A 25,312-nucleotide genomic window follows, 5' to 3' on the forward strand; every position below is an offset into this window, starting at 1 on the left:
TGCCTTACCGCCCTAATCTTACTTCCTTTGCACACACTGTATATAGACTTTTCTATTGTGTTATTGACTGTACGTTTGTTTTTCCCATGTGTAACTCTGTGTTGTTGTTTGTGTTGCAATGCTTTGCTTTATCTTGGCCAGGTCACAGTTGTAAATGAGAACTTGTTCTCAACTGTCCTACCTGGTTAAATAAAGGTGAAATAAAAAATAAAAATGCTCCAAGGCCTACTGGGAGTGACTGGAATGGCAGCACACAGTTTTTTGACCATACCAGACTAGGGTTGAATGGCTTGAACCTGGTTGCCGAGATTTACGGCCCAAAACCACTCCCTTTTCCCGGAATAAATAACTGTGAGAAACCGGTAAATTATAATAAATTATTTATATGAACAGCATAACATGAAATGGAACTGTTAAATGATATGCAATGTCTACATCTGGCTTCTCTACGGCCTTGTCTCTGCATGATGAATCATCAACGCTGCGGGTGCGGACAGACAGCCCATCTCAGTATGGAGCACAGTTCACAATGCATGTAGAGCTATCTCATCATGGTAACCTTTTTCCTTGTGACAGGTAGGCCTACATTTGCGGCAGCATAGCCTATTCTACAGTAATATAATGCATAATAAGCTTCTAATGTACAGCCTCTGTCTCTTCAGCAATACACATGCTGGCCTCTCTCCTTAAAAAACGCTTCTTAGCGAGTCCTGTTATGTTTGTTTTTTTAAACAAACAAACACTTATTCTCAGTTGAAGCTGACGTTTATCTCAAAGAGTAGCATCTCAAAAAACAACAGAAATAATACCACCAAATCACTTAGTCATTTCCGATAAAAAACATACAAAAAATAGACCGTCCAATTGATGATACGAATCATGGACGCTATACTAGACAATCAGTGATCCCCCCCCCACCCCTTTTAAAATAGGCATGAAAGGAGGTGATAAAGTGAAGGTGAACAGGTCTAGAGCGCACCCTTAGAGGTTTCAGAACGGGTGCTGCAGCGACAGCAACAGGTGCCTGTGGGGCTGGCACATGTACTTCAGTTAGGGCCAAGGGAACGTCTGCCACCAGTAGTTAACCACTCAAGGTGGCATCAATGGCAGAGTGGGGACATGCAGGAGGTGGCACCTTCCTCAGTTGGCTGGCATGCCAGCGAGAGCCGTCAGTCAGTTGAAATGTTGCTGGGCCCAGCTGACACAATGTTGACAAGAAGGTGCAGAGCAGCTCTATAGTGCAGCAGAGTTTGCGACAAAGACTCAGTGAAGGAGCAACCCTGAGCTAGGTGAGCCCTCAGTCCATTTTTCAGGGTTTGATTGAACCAGTGACTCGGTCTATAAAAAAGTGGTCAGATGAAGCAGATGCTAAACTACAGGACTGCTATCACAGACTGGAACAAGTTCCGGGATTCTTCCGATGGCATTGAGGAGTAAACCACATCAGTCACTGGCTTCATCAATAAGTGCATCGAGGTCGTCGTCCCCACAGTGACTGTACGTTCATACCCCAACCAGAAGCCATGGATTACAGGCAACATTCGCACTGAGCTAAATGGTAGAGCTGCCGCTTTCAAGGTGCGGGACTCTAACCCGGAAGCTTATAAGAAATCCTGCTATGCCCTCCGACGAACCATCAAACAGGCAAAGTGTCAATACAGGGATAAGATTGAATTGTACTACACTGGCTCCAAAGCTCGTCTTATGTGGCAGGGCTTGCAAACTATTACAGACTACAAAGGAGAGCACAGCCGCGAGCTGCCCAGTGACACAAGCCTACCAAATAAGCTAAATCACTTCTACAGTGAGGGAAAAAGGTATTTGATCCCCTGCTGATTTTGTACGTTTGCCCACTGACAAAGAAATTATCAGTCTATAATTTTAATGGTAGGTTTATTTGAACAGTGAGAGACAGAATAACAACCAAAAAATCCAGAAAAACGCATGTCAAAAATGTTATAAATGTATTTGCATTTTAATGAGGGAAATAAGTATTTGACCCCTCTGCAAAACACGACTTAGTACTTGGTAGCAAAACCCTTGTTGGCAATCACAGAGGTCAGACGTTTCTTGTAGTTGCCCACCAGGTTTGCACACATCTCAGGAGGGATTTTGTCCCACTCCTTTTTGCAGATCTTCTCCAAGTCATTAAGGTTTCGAGGCTGACGTTTGGCAACTCGAACCTTCAGCTCCCTCCACAGATGCTCTATGGGATTAAGGTCTGGAGACTGGCTAGGCCACTCCAGGACCTTAATGTGCTTCTTCTTGAGCCACTCCTTTGTTGCCTTGGCCGTGTGTTTTAGGTCATTGTCATGCTGGAATACCCATCCACGACCCATTTTCAATGACCTGGCTGAGGGAAGGAGGTTCTCACCCAAGATTTGACGGTACATGGCCCCGTCCTTTGATGCGGTGAAATTGTCCTGTCCCCTTAGCAGAAAAACACCCCCAAAGCATAATGTTTCCATCTCCATGTTTGACGGTGGAGATGGTGTTCTTGGGGTCATAGGCAGCATTCCTCCTCCTCCAAACACGGCGAGTTGAGTTGATGTCAAAGAGCTCCATTTTGGTCTCATCTGACCACAACACTTTCACCAGTTGTCCTCTGAGTCATTCAGATGTTCATTGGCAAACTTCAGACGGGCATGTATATGTATTCTTGAGCAGGGGGACCTTGCGGGCGCTGCAGGATTTCAGTCCTTCACGGCGTAGTGTGTTACCAATTGTTTTCTTGGTGACTATGGTCCCAGCTGCCTTGAGATCATTGACAAGATCCTCCCGTGTAGTTCTGGGCTGATTCCTCACCGTTCTCATGATCATTGCAACTCCACGAGGTGAGATCTTGCATGGAGCCCCAGGCCGAGGGATATTGACAGTTCTTTTGTGTTTCTTCCATTTGCGAATAATCGCACCAAATGTTGTCACCTTCTCACCAAGCTGCTTGGCGATGGTCTTGTAGCCCATTCCAGCCTTGTGTAGGTCTACAATCTTGTCCCTGACATCCTTGGAGAGCTCTTTGGTCTTGGCCTCCCTTTAAGAGTGTGCTCCTAATCTCAGCTCGTTACCTGTATAAAAGACACCTGGGAGCCAGAAATCTTTCTGATTGAGAGGGGGTTAAATACTTATTTCCCTCATTAAAATGCAAATCAATTTATAACATTTCTGACATGCGTTTTTCTGGATATGTTTGTTGTTATTCTGTCTCTCACTGTTCAAATAAACCTACCATTAAAATTATAGACTGATCCTTGCTTTGTCAGTGGGCAAACGTACGAAATCAGCAGGGGATCAAATACTTTTTCCCCCCCACTGTACTACCTCAGTCAGCCCGAACTAACCGGTGCCTGTACATAGCCTTTCTACTGTTATAGCCTCGCTACTGTATATAGCCTCGCTACTGTTATTTTTGACTGTCTTTTTTACCCTTTGTTTTTATTTATTTACTTATCTATTGTTCACCTAATACCTTTTTTTTACTTAGAAATTGCACTGTTGGTTAGAGCCTGTAAGTAAGCATTTCACTGTAAGGTCTACACCTGTTGTATTCGGTGCACGTGACAAATAAACTTTGATTTGATTTGAATGGAGTTCTTCTGTTCGGTGGGGCTAGATGCGCAAGCCACTGGTTTCTCAACGCCGTCCTGAAGCTGAGAAAGAACCACTCTCACTGCTGCGGCTGACGCGTCACTGGTGACCAGAGTTGGGCTGGTGAGGTTAAAGTGGGCCAGGACAGAAGGTGGTCAGCAGTTCTTTGAGAGGGTGGACAGCCTGTGCACAGTCAGGTGTCCAGGCCCAGTACACCTCCTTCTTCAACAGCTGACACAGAGGGGAAGTGATTGCCAAGTACTGGGGCAGGAAGCGCATGTAGTAACCTGTCATTCCCAGAAATGAGACAAGTTGTGTAGCAGATGTATGTTCTGGGACACGATGGGTGGCTTCCACGTTTGACTGCAGCAGCGAGAGCCCTCGGGCTGACACGCTGAACCCGACAAAGTCGATCTCTGGCACTCAGAACAGGCACTTCTCAGTGTTGAGTGTGAGGTTGTGTTGACTGAGTGCTGTGAAGGCTGCTTGCAGACGTTTACCATGGACGACAATGTTGTCCAAGTAGACAGCCACTCCAGAAACCCTGGCAAGGATGGTGGTCATTATCTTCTGGAAACAGCTGGGGGCAAAACTGAGACCAAAAGGTATCCTTGTGTAGCGAAACACCCCGATATGAGTACGAAGGCTGTCAGGTTCCTACTCTCTGGGTGTAGGGGAACACCCGATATGAGTGACGAAGGCTGTCAGGTTCCTACTCTCTGGGTGTAGGGGAACACCCCATTATGAGTGACGAAGGCTGTCAGGTTCCTACTCTCTGGGTGTAGGGGAACACCCCATTATGAGTGACGAAGGCTGTCAGGTTCCTACTCTCTGGGTGTAGGGGAACACACCATTATGAGTGACGAAGGCTGTCAGGTGAACTTGGAGGTAGCCCTTGAGAAGGTCCAGCTTTGTGAAGACCGTCGACCCGTAGAAGTGAGTGGTCAGTTCCTCCATAGTCAACAGTGGGTACCGATCAGGAATGATGGCCTTGTTGGCCACTCTCAGATCCAAGCAGACCCGCAGCTCTCCAGACTTCTCCTCACATATACAGCCAGTGGAATACAGCGTAGAGGTTGAATGATTGGAGTCACCGTAGGGTCGAGGAGGGGCTTATGTGTGAATGCTGTCAGGGCACCTACGCCATTGAAGAGGGTGGGCCATAGCTCTTGCCAACAGAGAGAACCCCAGGCTGGTGAACAGCTGTAAACGTAAGATATTAGTGCCATGGCCGTGTGATGTGGTAGGGGAACTGTGAAGGCCTTGTTGCCATACTGCACAGGTGAGTATATAAAGCCGATAACATCAATCACAGAGAACCCATATCTGTACAGGCTAAGGCTGGGTGGCTGGAGTGGCAGGTGGGACAAGAACTGCTCGTAGGTAGCCATGTTGAAGAGCGACACCTTTGCTCCTGTGTCTAGCATGAGAGGAATGCAGGAGTCACCCAGGTATACAGCACAGGTGGAAAACCCAGCTGGGTTTGAGCCAACAGTGTGACTGACAGCAGGGGGAGTGTCCATGGGGCGTGAGCGTTGGTGCACGGGGGGCTGGAGCTGACCTACACCACTTTGCAAAATGGTTTGGTTTCTGAAATCGTCTATATGTCTGTCCACGAGCAGGGCAGTCAGGGGCACGTGAACTGTGTCTATTGGAACCACAGTTGGCACACCGTTGACGCCCCTGGGTTCTCATCAACTGCACTGAGGCACTCATGTCTGAGTGACATCTACAGTCTGAGCACTGAGACTGCTGCACAGCTTGAACATCGAAGCACGTGTCTGTGCCTCACAGATCTTAGTTGCACAGTGAGCTGCTGATTCCACTTGGGAAGCTATGGCTACAGCTTTTACTAAAGTCAGATCATCATCTTCAAGGAGAAGCCTCGAGTGAGCTGGAGATTCTTTCCCTGATCATTTCATCTTTAAGATAAACAAACTGACATGACTGCGCTAGCCCTTTTAAGGTCACCGACTCACCCACGCACTGTGCGCACTACCGAAAATGCAGCCTCTTCAGAAGAACACTCTGTTTCTTTGCTAAATGTCCATCCAAAAGTTCAACAGCTGCATCATATGTGTGTGCTTCCCTGAGCGTTTGGAAGATGTGCAGGCCCTCGGCGCCGAGACAGCGGAGAAGAATGTCCCTTTTCCTCTCAGGGCTAACCACATCCAGTCTGGTAGCTAGCATGTACGTCTCAAACGACAACTTCCATCTGTCCCATAGGATTGTTGGTTCACCCACGTGAGGAAAGAACTGCTCCGGTGGAGGTAGGGATATTGTAGAAATAATTTCAGCCATCCACTTTCGCCAAATGTTATGTTTAAAAAAAATACAAAATAAACACTTGTTCTCAGTTGAAGCTGACGTTTATCTCAATGAGTAGAATAAAAAAAGAACTACATAAATAGAACCACCAAATCACCTAGTCATTTCAGATTAAAAAAAACATATAAACAAAATAGACTGTCCAATCAATGATACGAATCATGGATGCTATACTAGACAATCAGTGATGAACACAACACAGCAAGTCCAATGCAGGAAAAGCTAGACTAGAATAGCTTGCTGGACCAATTTTTTTTTTTAGCATTTCTTCTACCAACAGACTATTCGAAGAGGGACGCAAGCTCTTGTTTGATGAATGTTTAATACAGCAGCCATTAGAACTCACGGGTAGTTTGAAAGAAGAGCGAATGCGTGATGGCGGTAGGCTATAGCAGTTATTTATTCAGACCCATAACCATTCTTCTTGAAGAGAAGTGAAAGCCTTCTGCATCTAATTCTAGTCCAATATTATTAAAGGATGACATTAGAATGATGAAAATAAGGACAACAAAACGTATTTCATTTAACTGTTGAAAGTGAGGAAGGAATGAAGCAACACTAGAGAGAGAAAGAGGAGGTAGACTAATAACATTAGGGGAAATACAAAAATATAAACAGATTTTAACGAGTTACAGGAAATCAGAAAATCAGTCAGTTGAAATAAATTCATGAGGCCCTAATCTATGGATTTCACATGACAGGGAATACACATATGCATCTCTTGATATAGATATTACTGTGATAGAATATGATGGAATATGATGGAATATGGCTGAAGAGAATTCTACCACTGCAGATAGAGTCGTGTATGGGGGCGATATGTCGCTAGTGGAGGAGCCTTTATTAGAAAAGGCCTTGAAGGAGAACGTTTCCCAAATGTGCAAATCCAGAAGTAAACTGGCAATGCTGACTAGAAAAATTAACATTGTTACTGATCTGATGACTGACAATAAGAATATTGAAGTTGTAAAAAAAAAGCATGCTTCAGTTCAATGAAATGTTGAATGGATTCAAAGATTTGATTAATTCCTATCATCACATGATACCTGAGGATGAAATAAAAAATGATATGCTGAATTGGTATGAACCCAAATGGCAGCATATTCACGCATTTCTAGTTCTGTGTCCAACATACAAGCATTTCGCTACACCCGCAATAACATCTGCTAAATATGTGAATGTGACCAATAAAATGTGATTTTATTTGAAATGGATTGCAGGTGCAGCCCCAGCCCCAGCACCAGAGAAACCTGATGAATGCACTGATGAGAAAGATGTTAAACCTACTAACAGTGTGTCCCAAACCTCCAGCCAAACCTCCAGCCGCCGGTCTAACAGGAGTTCATGCTCAGGTGAACCCTCTACATCCTCAGCCTGCATCTGACCAGAGGCCGACAGAGCAGCATTAATAACAAAAGGCTGCTGCTCTCAAGTTCAAACACCTTCTAGAGGATAGGGAGGAAGAATTAAACCAACAAAAGATGGAACTGAGGAAAAGAAGGGAGACTCTTGAGCTGCAAACTGAAATAGCAGTTGCCTCAGCAAAGCTCATAGTCTAGACATCTGTAGGGAGAGATAGGCCAACTCAATAATAGATGGCATGAATGACTTCTTTGAGGAAACGGCAGAGAGATACAAGATCTCTGACCTTGAATTTCACACAGGGCAGAGGGACACTTCTGCCAGGCATGCACCAAGTATGCATCCCAAAGAAGGACCCCAATTCATTGAGCACACTGACATTCAATCAGCCCAGGCTCACAGTGTTTCAGCTCAATCAGAACAATCAGGACACAGTGGGATTCAGACAGCAGCCCATGGAGAGCACACTGCTGCACAAGACTCAAACCCAAGTTTGCAGGCCTATACAGGACAAGGCCCCTCTGTGCAGACCAACTCACATAGAGGGCCAAGGGGAGAACAGTCAAGACTTTCCAATTCACAGGACGGTGCTCAGGACATGTCACAGGAAAACATAGAAAACCTCTCATCACCATTCTCCAAAGACAGAATGAAGTTACTGCTATGCTAGTCAACAGCAACATCATTCCTTTCTGCCACCCAGAGAAATTACTCTTTTTGATGGTGACATTTTACAGTACAGGTCCTTCATTCAGTCATTAGAACATGGTATATAGGCCAAACTAGTCAACACAAACGGCACTTCCTCGAACAGTAAACCAGAGGGCAGCCTCGAGAGCTGGTTAGGAGTTGCCAACATATGGCTCCAGATAAGGCTATCAGAATGCCAAGGGCTTATTAAAGGAGAACTACGGTAATGAATACAAGATTGCCAATGCATGGAGAAGGCTTTTAGTTGGCCTAGGATCAAATCCGAAGACCACAAGGCATTACAGGCCTATGCATTATACCTCAAATCAAATCAAATTGTATTGGTCACATACACATATTTAGCAGATGTTCTGGCCGGTGTAGCAAGGTTGTTGTAATGTAATGGTAGATATGGAAGACATGGACGAGATGGATCTGGCCTCCAGCTTAAAGAACATCATCCTGTAATTACCCTACAAAGTCAGGGAGAGGTGGAGGTCAGTTGCTTGTGAGTTACAGGAGAAGGCGCGCTAGACTACTTGATCTCATCCTGTTGATGGAAAAACAGGTGAGAATAGATCCTATACAATCCAGAAGCATGAGTCAAAGGCCAACCATCGAGGCTCATTCACACGTCTATTCACAAATCCACAGGGAACAGATTTGCTACCAGCATGTCATCACCACAGCAACCTCCCCCCCCCCCCAACCCAACACATCACATGTCTATTGTGTAACGGCCGTCACAAATTGGAGCTGTGTCGACAACTTAGGAAAAGGAGCCACAGGGAGAGGATTGGTTTCCTAAAGGAAAAGGGAATTTGTTTTGGTTGCTTGTCAAGTGGGCACAAGAGACTGCAATAGGCGTCTCAAATGCAGTGTATGTAACCAAACTCACCCAAGTGTGCATCATATTGATCAGAGAGACAGCAGAGCAGTCATCAGAAGCACCAGTGAGCAGAGCACTGTTTTCTCCGAACACATGTGGGCATACTGGGGCCTGGGACCAAGAATGTGTACTTGCTATTGTGTACCAGTAAAGGTCAACCCCCCCTTGCGGGAGGGTCTGGTACGCCAGTGGCTGTGTGTCGGCACCACACACACACTCATACGTCTTCCTAACAGGCCCAACCGGCTGAACCCGGATGATGCACACACAGACGCACACACTTATATGTTACCACTGTATGCAACTACCAAGCCCACCAAATCCTGAACCGGATGACACATTCTCTCCCTCCCCCACCTCTATACAGCCACACTATCCATCAATACCGTAGGCTACTGCAGGAACTGGGTCCTTACAACACAATACCACTTAGTGCTTTATCAATTAGCAAGACTTAAATCCCTTGACATTTCTATTCATTCTCACATCTCAAGCATTCTCATAACAGAATTGCTGTTCTCTCTTCTCTTCTAAATCAGCTCTTATGGCACATTTAGAGCAGATGTTGTGATGCACAGAGGCATACTGTATTCACATGTACACATAGTCATCTTATATCTATGCCTGTGGTGACCGGTATCATCTCATGTTATGGCATTGTAGGATGAAGAAGACTAAATCAGTAAAACAGAGTTCTGCAGCAGATTATCATAGTAGATTATCATAGCAGATTATCAGAGCAAACCCACAGATCAGATTGGAAAAGCAAATCCGAAACAATACACCCCCTATTCGTCCGCCACGGGCCTGTTGTGCCTCACAGTTGCATGCATGTGCACACGTCAGAGCCACAGAAGAGTCATGGTGAAGATCCAGCCTGTAAAGAACAAGAAGGCCCGCACACTGTTGAAGCTCCCAATTCACCGCTTTATTGACGTTTTCATCCGAAACAGCTCTTCGTCAGATCAAACAAACCAACTGAGTGCTCACATCCCAAAATATCCACATTTCACCTCACATGACCATTGCGGAAATGACGCAAGGTGGGTGCAAAAACAATGGGTTTCTCTAATAATTGAATAACAATGAGTTGTGTAAATGTAGTAATTCCAGAAAATAATATACACTGCTCAAAAAAATAAAGGGAACACTTAAACAACACAATGTAAGTCCAAGTCAATCACACTTCTGTGAAATCAAACTGTCCACTTAGGAAGCAACACTGATTGACAATACATTTCACATGCTGTTGTGCAAATGGAATAGACAACAGGTGGAAATTATAGGCAATTAGCAAGACACCCCCAATAAAGGAGTGGTTCTGCAGGTGGGGACCAGAGACCACTTCTCAGTTCCTATGCTTCCTGGCTGATGTTTTGGTCACTTTTGAATGCTGGCGGTGCTTTCACTCTAGTGGTAGCATGAGATGGAGTCTACAACCCACACAAGTGGCTCAGGTAGTGCAGCTCATCCAGGATGGCACATCAATGCGAGCTGTGGCAAGAAGGTTTGCTGTGTCTGTCAGCGTAGTGTCCAGAGCATGGAGGCGCTACCAGGAGACAGGCCAGTACATCAGGAGACGTGGAGGAGGCCGTAGGAGGGCAACAACCCAGCAACAAGACCGCTACCTCCGCCTTTGTGCAAGGAGGAGCAGGAGAAGCACTGCCAGAGCCCTGCAAAATGACCTCCAGCAGGCCACAAACGTGCATGTGTCTGCTCAAACGGTCAGAAACAGACTCCATGAGGGTGGTATGAGGGCCCGACATCCACAGGTGGGGGTTGTGCTTACAGCCCAACACCGTGCAGGACGTTTGGCATTTGCCAGAGAACACCAAGATTGGCAAATTCGCCACTGGCGCCCTGTGCTCTTCACAGATGAAAGCAGGTTCACACTGAGCACGTGACAGACGTGACAGAGTCTGGAGACGCCGTGGAGAACGTTCTGCTGCCCGCAACATCCTCCAGCATGACCGGTTTGGCGGTGGGTCAGTCATGGTGTGGGGTGGCATTTCTTTGGGGGGCCACACAGCCCTCCATGGGCTTGCCAGAGGTAGCCTGACTGCCATTAGGTACCGAGATGAGATCCTCAGACCCCTTGTGAGACCATATGCTGGTGCGGTTGGCCCTGGGTTCCTCCTAATGCAAGACAATGCTAGACCTCATGTGGCTGGAGTGTGTCAGCAGTTCCTGCAAGAGGAAGGCATTGATGCTAAGGACTGGCCCGCCTGTTCCCCAGACCTGAATCCAATTGAGCACATCTGGGACATCATGTCTCGCTACATCCACCAACGCCACAAATTGGATTTCCATGTATTATTTTTGTGTGATTTTGTTGTCAGCACATTCAACTATGTAAAGAAAAAAGTATTTAATAAGATTATTTCTTTCATTCAGATCTAGGATGTGTTGTTTAAGTGTTCCCTTAATTTTTTTGAGCAGTATATATTTACAAAATGACCAAGATCCTCACCCTTTCAGTCTGTCATCAACTGGTCATTATCGTCTGTCTGTCTGTCTGTCTGTCTGTCTGTCTGTCTGTCTGTCTGTCTGTCTGTCTGTCTGTCTGTCTGTCTGTCTGTCTGTCTGTCTGTCTGTCTGTCTGTCTGTCTGTCTGTCTGTCTGTCTGTCTGTCTGTCTGTCTGTCTGTCTGTCTGTCTGTCTGTCTGTCTGTCTGTCTGTCTGTCTCCCTCCCTCCCTCCCTCCCTCCCTCCAGAGGACTTTACCTTAGCTAAAGAAATAAGAAAATACATGCAAATAGAAAAGACAATCCTCGTAATGTTTATAGAAAACATTTGTAAATAAATCTTGTTGGTATAGCAGCCACCACAATACTGGCGCTGGCAGGCTTGGAGTTGCGTTGTGTGTTGTACAATAGCATAAGGTGGTTGCCTTAGCCCAGTGATAATTTAACAGGCTTCCATGGATTAAAGTAGTGCCTGCACCACAACGATGACGTCTCCATGGCAACAGGCTCTGTGCACTGCGGTCTGATGGGGGTCTAGTTTTTGGACTGACTGTGATTTGCAGCTCAATCTGCTATATTACTGAGAACTCTCTCTTTCACTCTCTCCCTCTCAGTACCCCCTGTCCCCCCCTTCCTCTTCCTCCCACGCTCCCTCTCTTTAAACAACCATCTCCCTTTGTCTCTCTGTCTCCACATCTACTCTCTCTTTATCACAGTCTCTCTCAACAGTCTCTATTACATCCCGAGTCTCACACTCTACACCCTTCTCCCTCTGTATTTTCCTCAAATCATCTCTCAGTCCTCTTCCCATCATCGCTCTCCATCTCTATCCTTGTTATGCCATAAGAGTGTGCTGCTATAAACTCTCCAAATTAGGCCCTGTATGTGGATATCCATCCTAATACAGATTATCATCAGGCTAATCCCTGCATATTGGGGCTGGAGAATGGGGAGCTCAGCTCAGGCCACTGCCTCATCATCATCTCTCATCCTCTGTTTACAAACTCTCTGCTACTAATGTCATCAGCTTCTGCATATTGCTTTTTCCTGGAAATAGATAAACGGAGCTATTACTCAGATATCTTTAGTTTATGAACACACACAGTGTGTGCTCACTCACGTGTGTGTATAACCGCACATACACAGAACCACACATAGAAATACACACACACACACACACACACACACACACACACACACACACACACACACACACACACACACACACACACACACACACACACACACACACACACACACACACACACACACACACACACACACACACACAAATACATGGCACTCAACCATGGTTGTGTGTTTCTAAGCAGCCTTCACATACACCATGACCTGCCTCCTTATCGATACCCTACAGTCCCTGTAGCAGGGGTATTAAACTGTTAACATATCGATACCCTACAGTCCCTATAGCAGGGGTATTAAACTGTTAACATATCGACACCCTACAGTCCCTATAGCAGGGGTATTAAACTATAGACCTGGGGGCTGCAGAGTCAGCTAGTTTCCCTACCTCCTAAGAGTACATAATTGTTTCACCGTCACTGATTTAAGGAAATTGATTCAAGGTCATTGATTAGTCAGAGAGTGAACGTCCGCTCACCTGTCCTCCCTGGGTCAAACCAGTTGCTGAGTAAACAAAGATAAGCAGATTGCTATCAGGGACCTAGAGGACTAGACGAATCCTCCAGCTTTAAAAGCCCTACACATGATCACGAAAACGCTGATGAAAAAGCCATAGGTATTATATTTGTTGCATGGAGGGATGTATTGGGGTGATATTATTTATGTGTATAACTGTAGCCTATATGTAGACAATGTTATTTGTGATCTGGCAGTGCCTTCCTGCTTTTGTGACAGTGTTGCGTTCTCTACAATAGTTGTGTCTATTGAGTCTACTAAATAACAATTATTCCATGATCTTTTGACTTCCGATTTATACTACATTCAGCCCAATTATTTTGCCAATTACTTGCATATCTGATACCTATCTGATCTTTTCACTAATGTGTAAACAGCAAAAAAAAAACACATGGAATCTGATCTTTTTACTTACGATTTATACCACCTCTATATGTGGATTTAAATCCTGATACAAACCCGATCCTCCACATGTGACTTCTGTCTGGATTCTCAGATCAGATTTTTTTGCTATGAAGCATATATATTTTTTTGTTGCACATAACCTACCGTTACCAAGACAACCCCCTCAACATTTAAAGGAACAGTGACAGGAAATGAGCATAGCATCTGTATGCTATTTCAGATGCTACATCTTTTGAGTGAGCAAATCTGTAATAGGGCAAATGTAAAACTCTGTGTGGACAGTCAGTAAAAAAGACAGGATAGGCCTATGGAAGAAAAATCTGTGTTAACACAGCCATTGTGTGTGACAGTATTGAGTGGGGTTGGTTGTCTATCCTCTCTGGGTTTAGACTAACGAGGCCTGAAATGGTGTCTGATCAGCCTGGCTCTACAGTGAAGACATCACACTGACTAGATATGTCTGAGGCACAAAATCTCTCCCCCTCTAAATTTCTCTCACTCTTTCTGTATCTCAATCTCTCTTCCCCTCTCTCTTTCTACCTCCCTCTCTCTCTCCCCCTTTATCCCTCTCTCCATTGCCTCATTAAGCCAGCCTTAGAGGAAAGCCTGTCAATAGATTATTAAGATGAGAGCTCCAACAATTTCTACAGCATCATTTGATATTTCAATTATTGATTATAATAAAATACAATGGACACAAAATGGACTCCAGCAAGACAATCTCTCTCTCCCCCTCTACCTCCTCCACTCTCCCTCCTCTCCCCCTCTCTCTCCAGCCCTCTACAGGAAGTCATAATTACCCACTAATTAAGCTCGGAGAGATATAGCAGTACTAATGGACTCAGCCATTTCATTCCCACTACTTTATTTGAGCTGCAAATCAAGACAATGGTCATGGACATGATTTCAGTCTATGTTCCAAATGGTACCCTATTCCCTAAATAGCGTACTATGTTTGACCAGGGCCCATAGTAGTGCACCATATAGGGAATAGGGTGTCATTTGGGATGCAGCCTGGATGTCATGACTTTATCTGCCTGTGGCTGAATTAAAGACAGAGGAGTGGAGAAAACACAGGGTACTCAATGTTGATTGGTAGGTGGTCGACAGCAGAGCTCAGAACCTCCACAGAGAGAGAGACAGCCAGACGACTGCTGCTACAGTGAGTTTACATCTCTAACATCACTTGAACTTTTCACTGAGAGGCCACTACACGTGTGGACAACATCTGACCCGAGAATACAAATGGGATTGTAAACAAACATTCACCATGTTGTGTCTAATACACCAGAGTAGCGTTTCGTTCCTCAGTTGAGCACCTTTTTGCTCCATTTTATCCAACCTGGGCTTGAGCGCGTCGTGGTGCATTGATTCTCATTCCTATGTACCGTGTCGTGTCTGATAAACCCAGTGATCTTCAACCCCCAGTTTCATGCCCAGCACTGGTCCTTGTGATGTTGCTGACCGGTCTCTCAGCTGGTTAGCTAGCTAGCCTACACTGATTTAGTCAGCTCTCAAGAGTGGTTGGCAGGATTTTTTTCTGCCATTTAAATCCTTTGTCAGGCCACTTAAGCATTGTTTGGGGTCGCATAAGTCCAAACGGTGTAAATACAGTGCATTTGGAAAGTATTCAGACCCCTTCTCTTCTTCCACATTTTCTTACGTTAAAGCCTTATTCTAAAATTTATTAAATCAATGTTTTACTCATCGATCTACACACAATACACCATTACGACAAAGCAAAAACTGATTTTTTGAAATATTTGCTAATTTATACAAAAAAAATAAAACCAGAAATACCTTATTTACATAGGTATTCAGACCCTTTGCTATGAGACTGGACATTGAGCTCAGGTGCATCCTGTTTCCATTGATCATCCTTGAGATGTTTCTACAACTTGATTGGAGTCCACCGGTGGTAAATTCAATTCATTGGAAATGATTTAGAAAGGCCCACACCTGTCTATCTATGTAAGGTCCCACAGTTGACAGTGCATGTCAGAGAAAAACCAAGCCATGAGGTCGAAGGAATTGTCCGTAGAGCTCTGAGACAGGATTGTGTCGAGGTACCAAAACAAGTTAAAGAACACAGTGGCCTCCATTATTCTTAAATGGAAGAAGTTTGAACCACCAAGACTCTTGCTAGAGCTGGCTGTCCGTCCAAACTGAGCAATCGGAGGAGAAGGGCCTTGGTCAGGGAGGTGACCAAGGACCCGATGGTCACTGACAGAGCTCCAGAGTTCCTCTGTGGAGATGGGTAACCCATCTCTGCACCACTTCACCAATCAGGCCTTTATGATAGAGTGGCCAGACGGAAGCCACTCCTCAGTTAAAAGGCACATGACAGCCTGCTTGGAGTTTGCCAAAAGGCACCTAAACGACTCTCAGAACCATGAGAAACAAGATTCTCTGGTCTGATGAAACCAATATTGAACTCTTTGGCCTGAAGGCCAAGTGTCTCGTCTGAAGGAAACCTGGCACCATCCTTACAGTGAAGCATGGTGGTGGCAGCATCATGCTGTGGGGATGTTTTTCAGCGGCAGGGACTGGGAGACTAGTCAGGGTCGAGGGAAAGATGAATGGACCAAAGTGCAGAGAGATCCTTGATGAAACCTGCTCCAGAGCCCTCAGGACCTCAGACTGGGGTAAAGCTTCACCTTCTAACAGGACAACGACCCTAAGCACACAGCCAAGATAATGCAGGAGTGGCTTCGGGACAAGTCTCTGAATGTCCTTGAGTGGCCCAGCGAGAGCCCAGACTTGAACCAGATCGAGCATCTCTGGAGAGACCTGAAAATAGCTGTGCAGCAACGCTCCCCATCCAACCTGACAGAGCTTGAGAGGATCTGCAGAGAAGAATGGGAGAAATTTCCCAAATACAGGTTTGCCAAGCTTGTAGTGTCATGCCCAAGAAGACTTCAGGCTGTAATCGCTGCCAAAGGTGCTTCAACAAAGTACTGAGTAAAGGGTCTGAGTGCTTATGTAAATGTACAATACGTTTTCTAAAAATCAGTTTTTTCTTTTTCATTATGGGGTATTGTGTATAGATTGATGAGCGAAAAAACGAATGTAATCAATTTTAGAACAAGGCTGTAACGTAACAAAATGTGGAAAAAGTCAAGTGGTCTGAATACTTTCCGAATGCAGTATATATTTTTTTTTTGGGGGGGGGGGGGGTTGAAATTCATTTTTGGGATGGAAAAACGCTTTCACTGTTAACTTAAACAACTAAAAACAGATGTACAGTATGTAGAAAAGATAATGGACCTATATATATATTTGTAATATAATCTTTGAGAACAAACAACCACCAAAATATAAAGATAGACAGTCAGGGAAAATAACAAAATAAACGCATGTACCAGTATAAATTATGTTATTATGTTTGATCAATAGAACACAGCATTAGCTATGGTACAACGCATCGAATTTCAAGAAAATAGCTTTACAACTGCTAAATGTTCTCTCATCTCCATGGCAGAATATGTAGAATCATAGGAAATTTGCTTTAAAACTGCAAAGTTCTCTCGCAGCTGCATGGCAAAATGTATAGAATTACAGGAAATTGGCTTGTAAATGCAAAAATGTCTCTACACTGCCCAGATGGGGGATTCAAACATTTTCTCAAAAATGTAGCTGCGCTGACCACCCCTGCCATGCCCACCACCGAAGCCCCTTTTTGATTCAGAAAATAAAACTGATTGGGCGATGCATCGTCCTAAATAAAGTTCATAGTAAATTACATGGACAGCACACAAACATATAGTGCCTTCAGAAAGTATTCATACCACATTATGTTGTGTTCAAAACTGATTAAATCTTTTTTTCACCAACCTACACACAATACCCTTTAATGACAAAGTGAAAACATGTTTTTTTGTATTTTTTTCAAATTGATTGAAAATTAAATACAGAAATATTGCATTTACATAAGTATTCACAGAGATTACAGCTGTGAGTCTTTCTGGGTAAGTCTCTGAGAGCTTTGCACACCTGGATTGTACAATATTTGCACATTATTCTTTTAAAAAAATCTTCAAGCTCTGTCAAGTTGGTTGTTGATCATTGCTAGACAACCATTTTCAAGTCTTGCCATAGTTTTTAAGCCGATTTAAGTCCAAAACTGTAACTATACCACTCCAGAACATTCAATGCTGTCTTGGTAAGCAACTCCAGTGTAAATTTAGCCTTGGGTGTTAAGTTATTGTCCTGCTGAAAGGTAATTTTTTTCTCCCAGTGTCTGTTGGAAAGCAGACTGAACCAGGTTTTTCTTTAAGATTTTGCCTCTATTTAGCGACATTCTGTTTATTTTTATCCTAAATAAATTCCCTAGTCCTTGCCAATGACAAGTGTACTGATAACATGATGCAGCCACCACCATGCTTGAAAATAGTACTCATTGATGTGTTGTGTTCGATTTGCACCAAACATAACGCTTTGTATTCAGGACAAAAAGTTAATTTCTTTGCCACATTTATTGCAGTTTTACTTTAGTGTCTTATTGCAAGCAGGCTTCCTTCTTTTCACTGTCATTTAGGTTAGTATTGTGGAGTAACTACAATGTTGTTGATACATCTTCAGCTTTCTCCTACCACAGACATTAAACTATGTAACTGATTTAAAGTCACCATTGGTCTCACGGTGAAATCCCTGAGCGGTTTCCTTCTTCTCCAGCAACTGAGTTAGGAAGGACGCATGCATTTTTGTAGTGACTGGGTGTATTGATACACCATCCAAAAAGTAATTAGTAACCACCATGCTCAAAGGGATATTCAATGTCTGCTTTTTTATTTTTACCCATCTACCAATAGGTGAGGCATTGTTTAAACCTACATGGTCTTTGGTTGAATCTGTGTACAGATAATTGTATGTGTGGGCTACAATCATGTTAAGCACTATTATTGCACACAGAATGAGCCCATGCAATGTATTATGTGACTTGTTAAACAAATGTTTACTCCTGAACTTATTTAGGCTTGCCATAACAAAGGGGTTGAATACTTATTGACTCAAGACTTTCAGCATTCATTTTTTGTTAATTTGTAACATTTCCCCAAAAATAATTCCACTTTGACATTATGGGGTATTGTGTGTAGGCCAGGAACACACAATCGAAATGTAATCCATGTAAATTGAGGCTGTAACACAACAAACTTTGGGTGTGAATATTTTCTGAAGGCACTGTAATAGATAAAAGGGTACTTGAAAGAACTTAGGTGAAACGTACTTTCATTAGAGCCTCCCTGATTCTCATCCAAGGTCCGCACATAGTCATCCTGCAGAGACAGAGAGTTCCAAGTTAACCCACAGTAAAATAAGCATCATGATTAACTGAGTGAGTGAGTCAATGGTTGCTTCCCAAATGGCACCCTATTCGGTATTTAATGCACAATTTTTGACCAGAGCCCTATGGGTCTGCATGGGGATTTAAGGAGCAGCATGGCAGCCTGTAGTAATTCACCAGAATAGTCTTGTACACACTGTGTCCCCCAAATGGCTCCCTATTCCCTATATAACGCACTACTTATCCCATGGGGCTCTGGTGTAAAGTCAAAAGTAGTGCACAATATAGAGAATGGAGTCTGGATGCATTTGGTATGCATCCAATGGCTGTGGAACATATGGCTTCAGGGGGAAGCGGGCTTTGAATTGTAATCCTTACATTTTATACTTAAAGGAAAAACACTCCACAACTATCTTTTGGTATTTTTTTCATGTTTTTTCATGATGTTTTCAAGATACAGGACTTTCAAAAAGCAAATTGTCATTTGCCACATCATCATAATGATGCATTTTGCATCATATGAAGTCATTAGCATCATCCCGATGATGCGGCAAATGACAATTTGCTTTTTGAAAGTCCTATATCTTGAAAATGTCGTTGCTGACATGCAAAACATGTTGGGACTGTATCAACAGTGGACTAATGAACAAAATACCAAAAGATAGTTGTGGAGTGATTTTTCCTTTCATGACAACAGTAACCATCCTCATTAAAATGGACAAATTGAAGGAGAGAGAGAGAAAAAAAGTGTCTAGGGCGGGCGGGACAGAGAGTGAGGAAATTGCAATAAAGAGAGAGACAGAGACACAATGAAAGTGAGTTCCAAGTATTTTTTAAAAGACATCAGACAAAAGAAAAAGGGAAGAGTAGAATATAGATTAAAAAGAAACTGACCTCTACTTCCTGGTAGAACGAGATGCAAAAGAGAAGAAAACAGAGGGATAGTTTGAGGATAAGAAGTGTAACATCAAATATTTCGAAGTGTATTAATCAACATTCATCACCGTCTTCAGTATACAGCGTCACTTGATTCTTGCTAAGGTCTCCACAAAGACAATAAATAACAACCAGCTTTTGTTAGCAGTGACTTCACATATAATTGCTTCTGCAACAGGCAGAGAAAAACAATATTGTTCAAAGCATTTGTATCCTCATAAAACAGAATGCACAACAGAAGTAAAAGAAAGAGCAAGCATATTTCTCCAGTATCAAGAAATATACACAGATTTACATTGTGATATCCTCCCTGTATCTATTTGGTTGTGAATATGCTCTATAGCAAACAGCAAAGAAATTAAGCATATTGGCGTAGGCCTCTCTTGGCCTCAGAACAGTAAATAGCAGCCATTTGGTGAAATATACAGTCTCCCTCCTTAGCGATGGTATACTCGGTAGGAAATACATCACCATAAACATTTACTGTACAGGAAGAAGAGGTGCCAGAAAGCTCCCAATGGAAGCAATAAAGCGTGACACCCTCATAAAGGCGTACTGGGGTCTCCCCTCTCTGCTCCTTGGGGCTGTTTTCATGGAGGTAAATATTTTCCGTCTATAACCAGGTTTCCATCCAACCTTTCTATGAGAGTAAAGTACATGTCGGATAACAAATGACACGACAGGCCTGATGGAAACAGCAAAACAAAATACGCTATACAAAGTGGGATCTTTTTGTGTCTGTAAAATTAAATATGCGAGAAATGGCAGTGGAATTGCTTTTATGAACAAATATTTATATATTAACCATCATATCGAAGTAAAATTGGAGTCACGAGATGATATGGTGTGTGGTCCTCCCACGACGACTCGGGAAAGCATGCAGTTTATTAGTCTACAGATGAAATAAGGTATGATGAACTTCACAGGGTGATGAGCTTGATGCTGATTTCAATAAATATTAAGGGTCTTATTCTGGTGACATGATGATCGATGCTTGGTTGCCGTTTGACAAAAAAAAATATTTAGCTCTTATCGATAATAATCTCATCAAGTAGACTAGCCTACCTGTAGACAGTGTTGCCAACTCCTCAGTAAGGAAAGTAGCTGTTGGCTGTCCTAAAAGTCCCTAGAAGTCTCTAAATGACATCATCACCTAATTTACATAATTGGCCATGTGCATGTAACTGTGATGGACGCTGTAGGAGAGCGGAATAGCGTCGTGGGAGAGACAAAAAGTGAGTAAAAAACACCCTAAATATGTTTAGAACTACAAATGAGCAAGCTGCAGAGAGTGGCACACACAGCAAATAAGAACCAGATATTTGAGGCCACACTCCTCCTTCAGCACTTTATGGACCCCATTGTTAATCCCCGTCATAAAAGAGGCATTGTCAGTCCCTATCCCCAGGAGTTTCTCTTTTTTAAGACAACACTTCTCGAGGAAAGTCACAACAGCACAGGCTATAGATTTGGCATCTCCTCCCTCCAACTCAACAAGCCCCAGAAATGTTGACACAATTGTCTGCTTGGTGTCACTAAAGTACCTTATCACAACCCCCAGGTATTTAGAAACACTTACATCCGTGGACTCATCGAGGAGGCTGAAACGCTGGTCACCCACATCTGCGACCAACTTTTTCAGAAAGTATGGTGCTAGAACACCATTAATCATTTCTGTGCACTTTGTCCTGTGCATTTTGAAGTGGGTAGCAGCAGTGGAATCTGAGAAAGCAGCTCTACATGCTTCTCCAAAGTGATCACATGCCAGCATGGAACAGTGTTCAGCGATAGCTACAGTGAGGAAAAAAAGTATTTCATCCCCTGCTGATTTTGTACGTTTGCCCACTGACAAAGAAATGATCAGTCTATAATTTTAATGGTAGGTTTATTTGAACAGTGAGAGACAGAATAACAACAAAAAAATCCAGAAAAACGCATGTCAAAAATGTTATACATTTATTTGCATTTTAATGAGGGAAATAAGTATTTGACCCCTCTGCAAAACATAACTTAGTACTTGGTGGCAAAACCCTTGTTGGCAATCACAGAGGTCAGACGTTTCTTGTAGTTGCCCACCAGGTTTGCACACATCTCAGGAGGGATTTTGTCCCACTCCTCTTTGCAGATCTTCTCCAAGTCATTAAGGCTTCGAGGCTGACGTTTGGCAACTCGAACCTTCAGCTCCCTCCACAGATTTTCTATGGGATTAAGGTCTGGAGACTGGCTAGGCCACTCCAGGACCTCAATGTGCTTCTTCTTGAGCCACTCCTTTGTTGCCTTGGCCGTGTGTTTTGCGTCATTGTCATGCTGGAATACCCATCCACGACCCATTTTCAATGCCCTGGCTGAGGGAAGGAGGTTCTCACCCAAGATTTGACGGTACATGGCCCCGTCCATCGTCCCTTTGATGCGGTGAAGTTGTCCTGTCCCCTTAGCAGAAAAACACCCCGAAAGCATAATGTTCCCACCTCCATGTTTGATGGTGGGGATGGTGTTCTTGGGGTCATAGGCAGCATTCCTCCTCCTCCAAACACGACGAGTTGAGTTCATGCCTAAGAGCTCCATTTTGGTCTCATCTGACCACAACACTTTCACCCAGTTGTCCTCTGAATCATTCAGATGTTCATTGGCAAACTTCAGACGGGCATGTATATGTGCTTTCTTGAGCAGGGGGACCTTGCGGGCGCTGCAGGATTTCAGTCCTTCACAGCATAGTGTGTTACCAATTGTTTTCTTGGTGACTATGGTCCCAGCTGCCTTGAGATCATTGACAAGATCCTCCCTTGTAGTTCTGGGCTGATTCCTCACCGTTCCCATGATCATTGTAACTCCACGAGGTGAGATCTTGCATGGAGCCCCAGGCTGAGGGAGATTGACAGTTCTTTTGTGTTTCTTCCATTTGCGAATAATCGCACCAAATGTTGTCACCTTCTCACCAAGCTGCTTGGCGATGGTCTTGTAGCCCATTCCAGCCTTGTGTAGGTCTACAATCTTGTCCCTGACATCCTTGGAGAGCTCTTTGGTCTTGGCCATGGTGGAGAGTTTGGAATCTGAGTGATTGATTGCTTCTGTGGACAGTTGTCTTTTATAGAGATAACAAACTGAGATTAGGAGCACTCCCTTTAAGAGTGTGCTCCTAATCTCAGCTCGTTACCTGTATAAAAGACACCTGGGAGCCAGAAATCTTTCTGATTGAGAGGGGGTCAAATACTTATTTCCCTCATTAAAATGCAAATAAATGTATATCATTTTTGACGTGTTTTTCTGGATTTTTTTGTTGTTATTCTGTCTCTCACTGTTCAAATAAACCTACCATTAAAATTATAGACTGATCATTTCTTTGTCAGTGGGCAAACGTACAAAATCAGCAGGGGATCAACAACAAAAAAATCCCTCACTGTAATGCCATGGTGGCCTCAGCTTTTTTTGCAGAGTCAGTTTTTTTAACTATAAATGGCAGCTTGTTTTGTGTTTTTTTTACATCACTAAGTTTGGCGTAGAAATCAACCTTACAATACAGGCAGTTCAACCAGCCTTTGAATTTAGGGTTTGATTCCCACTCCTTTCTGTATTTTTGAGTGTACAGTTTAGACTGAGACATGATGAGCTAGCCAGCTAGATGTTTAGCTTATGTCACAGAGAGGCACACACACAGTGGACAAGGTGAGTAAGTGACTGAGGCTGTGTGAGTCAAATGCAGTGATTCATTTTTGTGCAGTGATTTATTTTAGACAAAGGACATTTTACATTTACATCCAGCCCTGAATGTAAGCCAGGGCGGGATCAGCCAGCGGCGGCTTCCCGCATGCGCGATTCATTTGCTGTCTGGACGCGGAGGGGCGCGATGACTGAGACGCCTGTGAGTGCTTTGGGATGGGGATGGTGGTGGGGCCCATGGCAGCACCCGCTGCTCGTTGAGAAGAGTTAAGATCTTGCTACCATGGAAAGGTAAATACTTGTCTATTTATGGAAAAATCAACCTGATTAATTACTTAGATATATCCCAGTTTACCTATTTACGAAAGATTTGTATAATTTAAAATGATTTGAGAAAAAAAAAACTTTACTTGGAACGGAAAGCAAGACAAAATTAAACATGCTTATTTATATACTGATAATAAGTTTGGGGGGCTAAAGTGATTAAATATTAAAGCATTAAGCCTCTCACTAAAAGCATACAAAAGTTATAATTAAACCCAAACTGGTTCTCCAGTAGATTAGTAAGAATGGCTTACCCCTTGTTCAAATACGGTATTTTTCTCTTTATCCAGATTACAACCTCTCACTTTCAGTTATCTGAAAATATTTAAATTATCGCCATTTGTAAAACAAGTCATACAAAGCTGGTTGCAATTCCAGTTTCATCCTTCAGAAAATAAATATTAATTTAAAATATACAAATTGATGAAAAAAATACATTATTTATGGAAACATAAAAAAAACACGAACTATCTTTGTTAATGATATTATGAATAGGAAAGGTGGAGTAATGTCACATGTACAGTTAACCAAAATATATGGAAATGTTTGCTCTATCCAAATTACAACCAACTGATTGCAGCATTACCGCAAAAATGGAGGAGGCAAGTGGAAGAAGGTAGGGAACTTGTTTGTCTGCCCTTTATTAAAGACCAAATTTGGCAAAAAAAGGTAATAAATAAAAAAATATATATCCGTTTTACTTGAGGACCAAAATGTTGATAGTGGCGCCATAAAGGTTGCATTATCGCCATTATCCCCTGTGTATTTCTACCGGTGTTCTCTGTTTGTCTTTGCCAATTTGTCTTGTTTGTCAAGTCAACCAGCGCTTTTCGTCTCAGCTCCATCTTCTCCCCAGTCTCTCTTTTTCTCGCCCTCCTGATTTTGTCCCTTGACTGTCCCGTCTCTGGGCCTGCCTGCCTAACCACTCTGCCTGACCCTGACCCTGAGCCTGCCTACCATCCTGTATCTTTTCCCCACCTCTGGATTACCGACCTCTGCCTGACCCGACCCTGAGCCTGCCTGCCGTCCTGTACCATTACCCCACTACTCTGGTTATCGACCCCTGCCTGCCTTGACCTGTCGTTGGCCTGCCCTGCTGTCTGTAATAAACATTGTTACTCCGACACAGTTTACATCTGGGTCTTACCTTCAAGCCTGATAGAATGTCCTTGAGTGGCCCAGCCACAGCCTGGACTTGAACCCGATTGAACATCTCTGGAGAGACCTGAAAATAGCTGTGCAGCGACGCTCCCCATCCAACCTGACAGAGCTTGAGAGGATCTGCAGAGAAGAATGGGAGAAACTACCCAAAGGTGTGCCAAGCTTGTAGCGTCATACCCATGAAGAATCGAGGCTGTAATCGCTGCCAAATGTGCTCCAACAAAGTACTGAGTAAAGGATCTGAATACTTATGAAAATTGACTGAAAAGATTTGGCATGGGTCCCCAGATCCTCAAAAAGTTCTACAGCTGCACAATCGAGAGCATCCTGACCGGTTGCATCACCGCCTGGTATGGCAACTGCTCGGCATCTGACCGTAAAGCGCTACAGAGGGTAGTGCGTATGGCCCAGTACATCACTGGGGCCAAGCTTCCTGCCATCCAGGACCTATATACTAGGCGGTGTCAGAGGAAAGCCCAAATAATTGTCAAAGACTCCAGTCACCCAAGTCATAGACAGTTGTCTCCGCTACCGCATGGCAAGCGGTACCGGAGCGCCAAGTCTAGAA

General features: G+C 43.6%; 1 protein-coding gene across 2 annotated transcripts in view; it reads right to left on the reverse strand.

The window, feature by feature from the left end:
* Positions 1-25,312, reverse strand: part of spock2 (SPARC (osteonectin), cwcv and kazal like domains proteoglycan 2) — a 52,702-nt gene that overhangs the window by 12,512 nt on the left and 14,878 nt on the right. The window contains exons 2-3 of one of the 2 annotated variants that reach the window (XM_014206405.2): positions 19,561-19,569; positions 18,610-18,658 (exon numbers count right to left, since the gene is read on the reverse strand). In XM_014206405.2, coding sequence (XP_014061880.1) covers positions 18,610-18,658; positions 19,561-19,569 — 58 coding nt within the window. The remainder of the gene's footprint in view (positions 1-18,609; positions 18,659-19,560; positions 19,570-25,312) is intronic. The other variant, XM_014206411.2, reaches the window with a different exon arrangement.

This window comes from Salmo salar, chromosome ssa01 (genome assembly GCF_905237065.1).
Source record: "Salmo salar chromosome ssa01, Ssal_v3.1, whole genome shotgun sequence".
Lineage (NCBI taxonomy): Eukaryota > Metazoa > Chordata > Actinopteri > Salmoniformes > Salmonidae > Salmo > Salmo salar.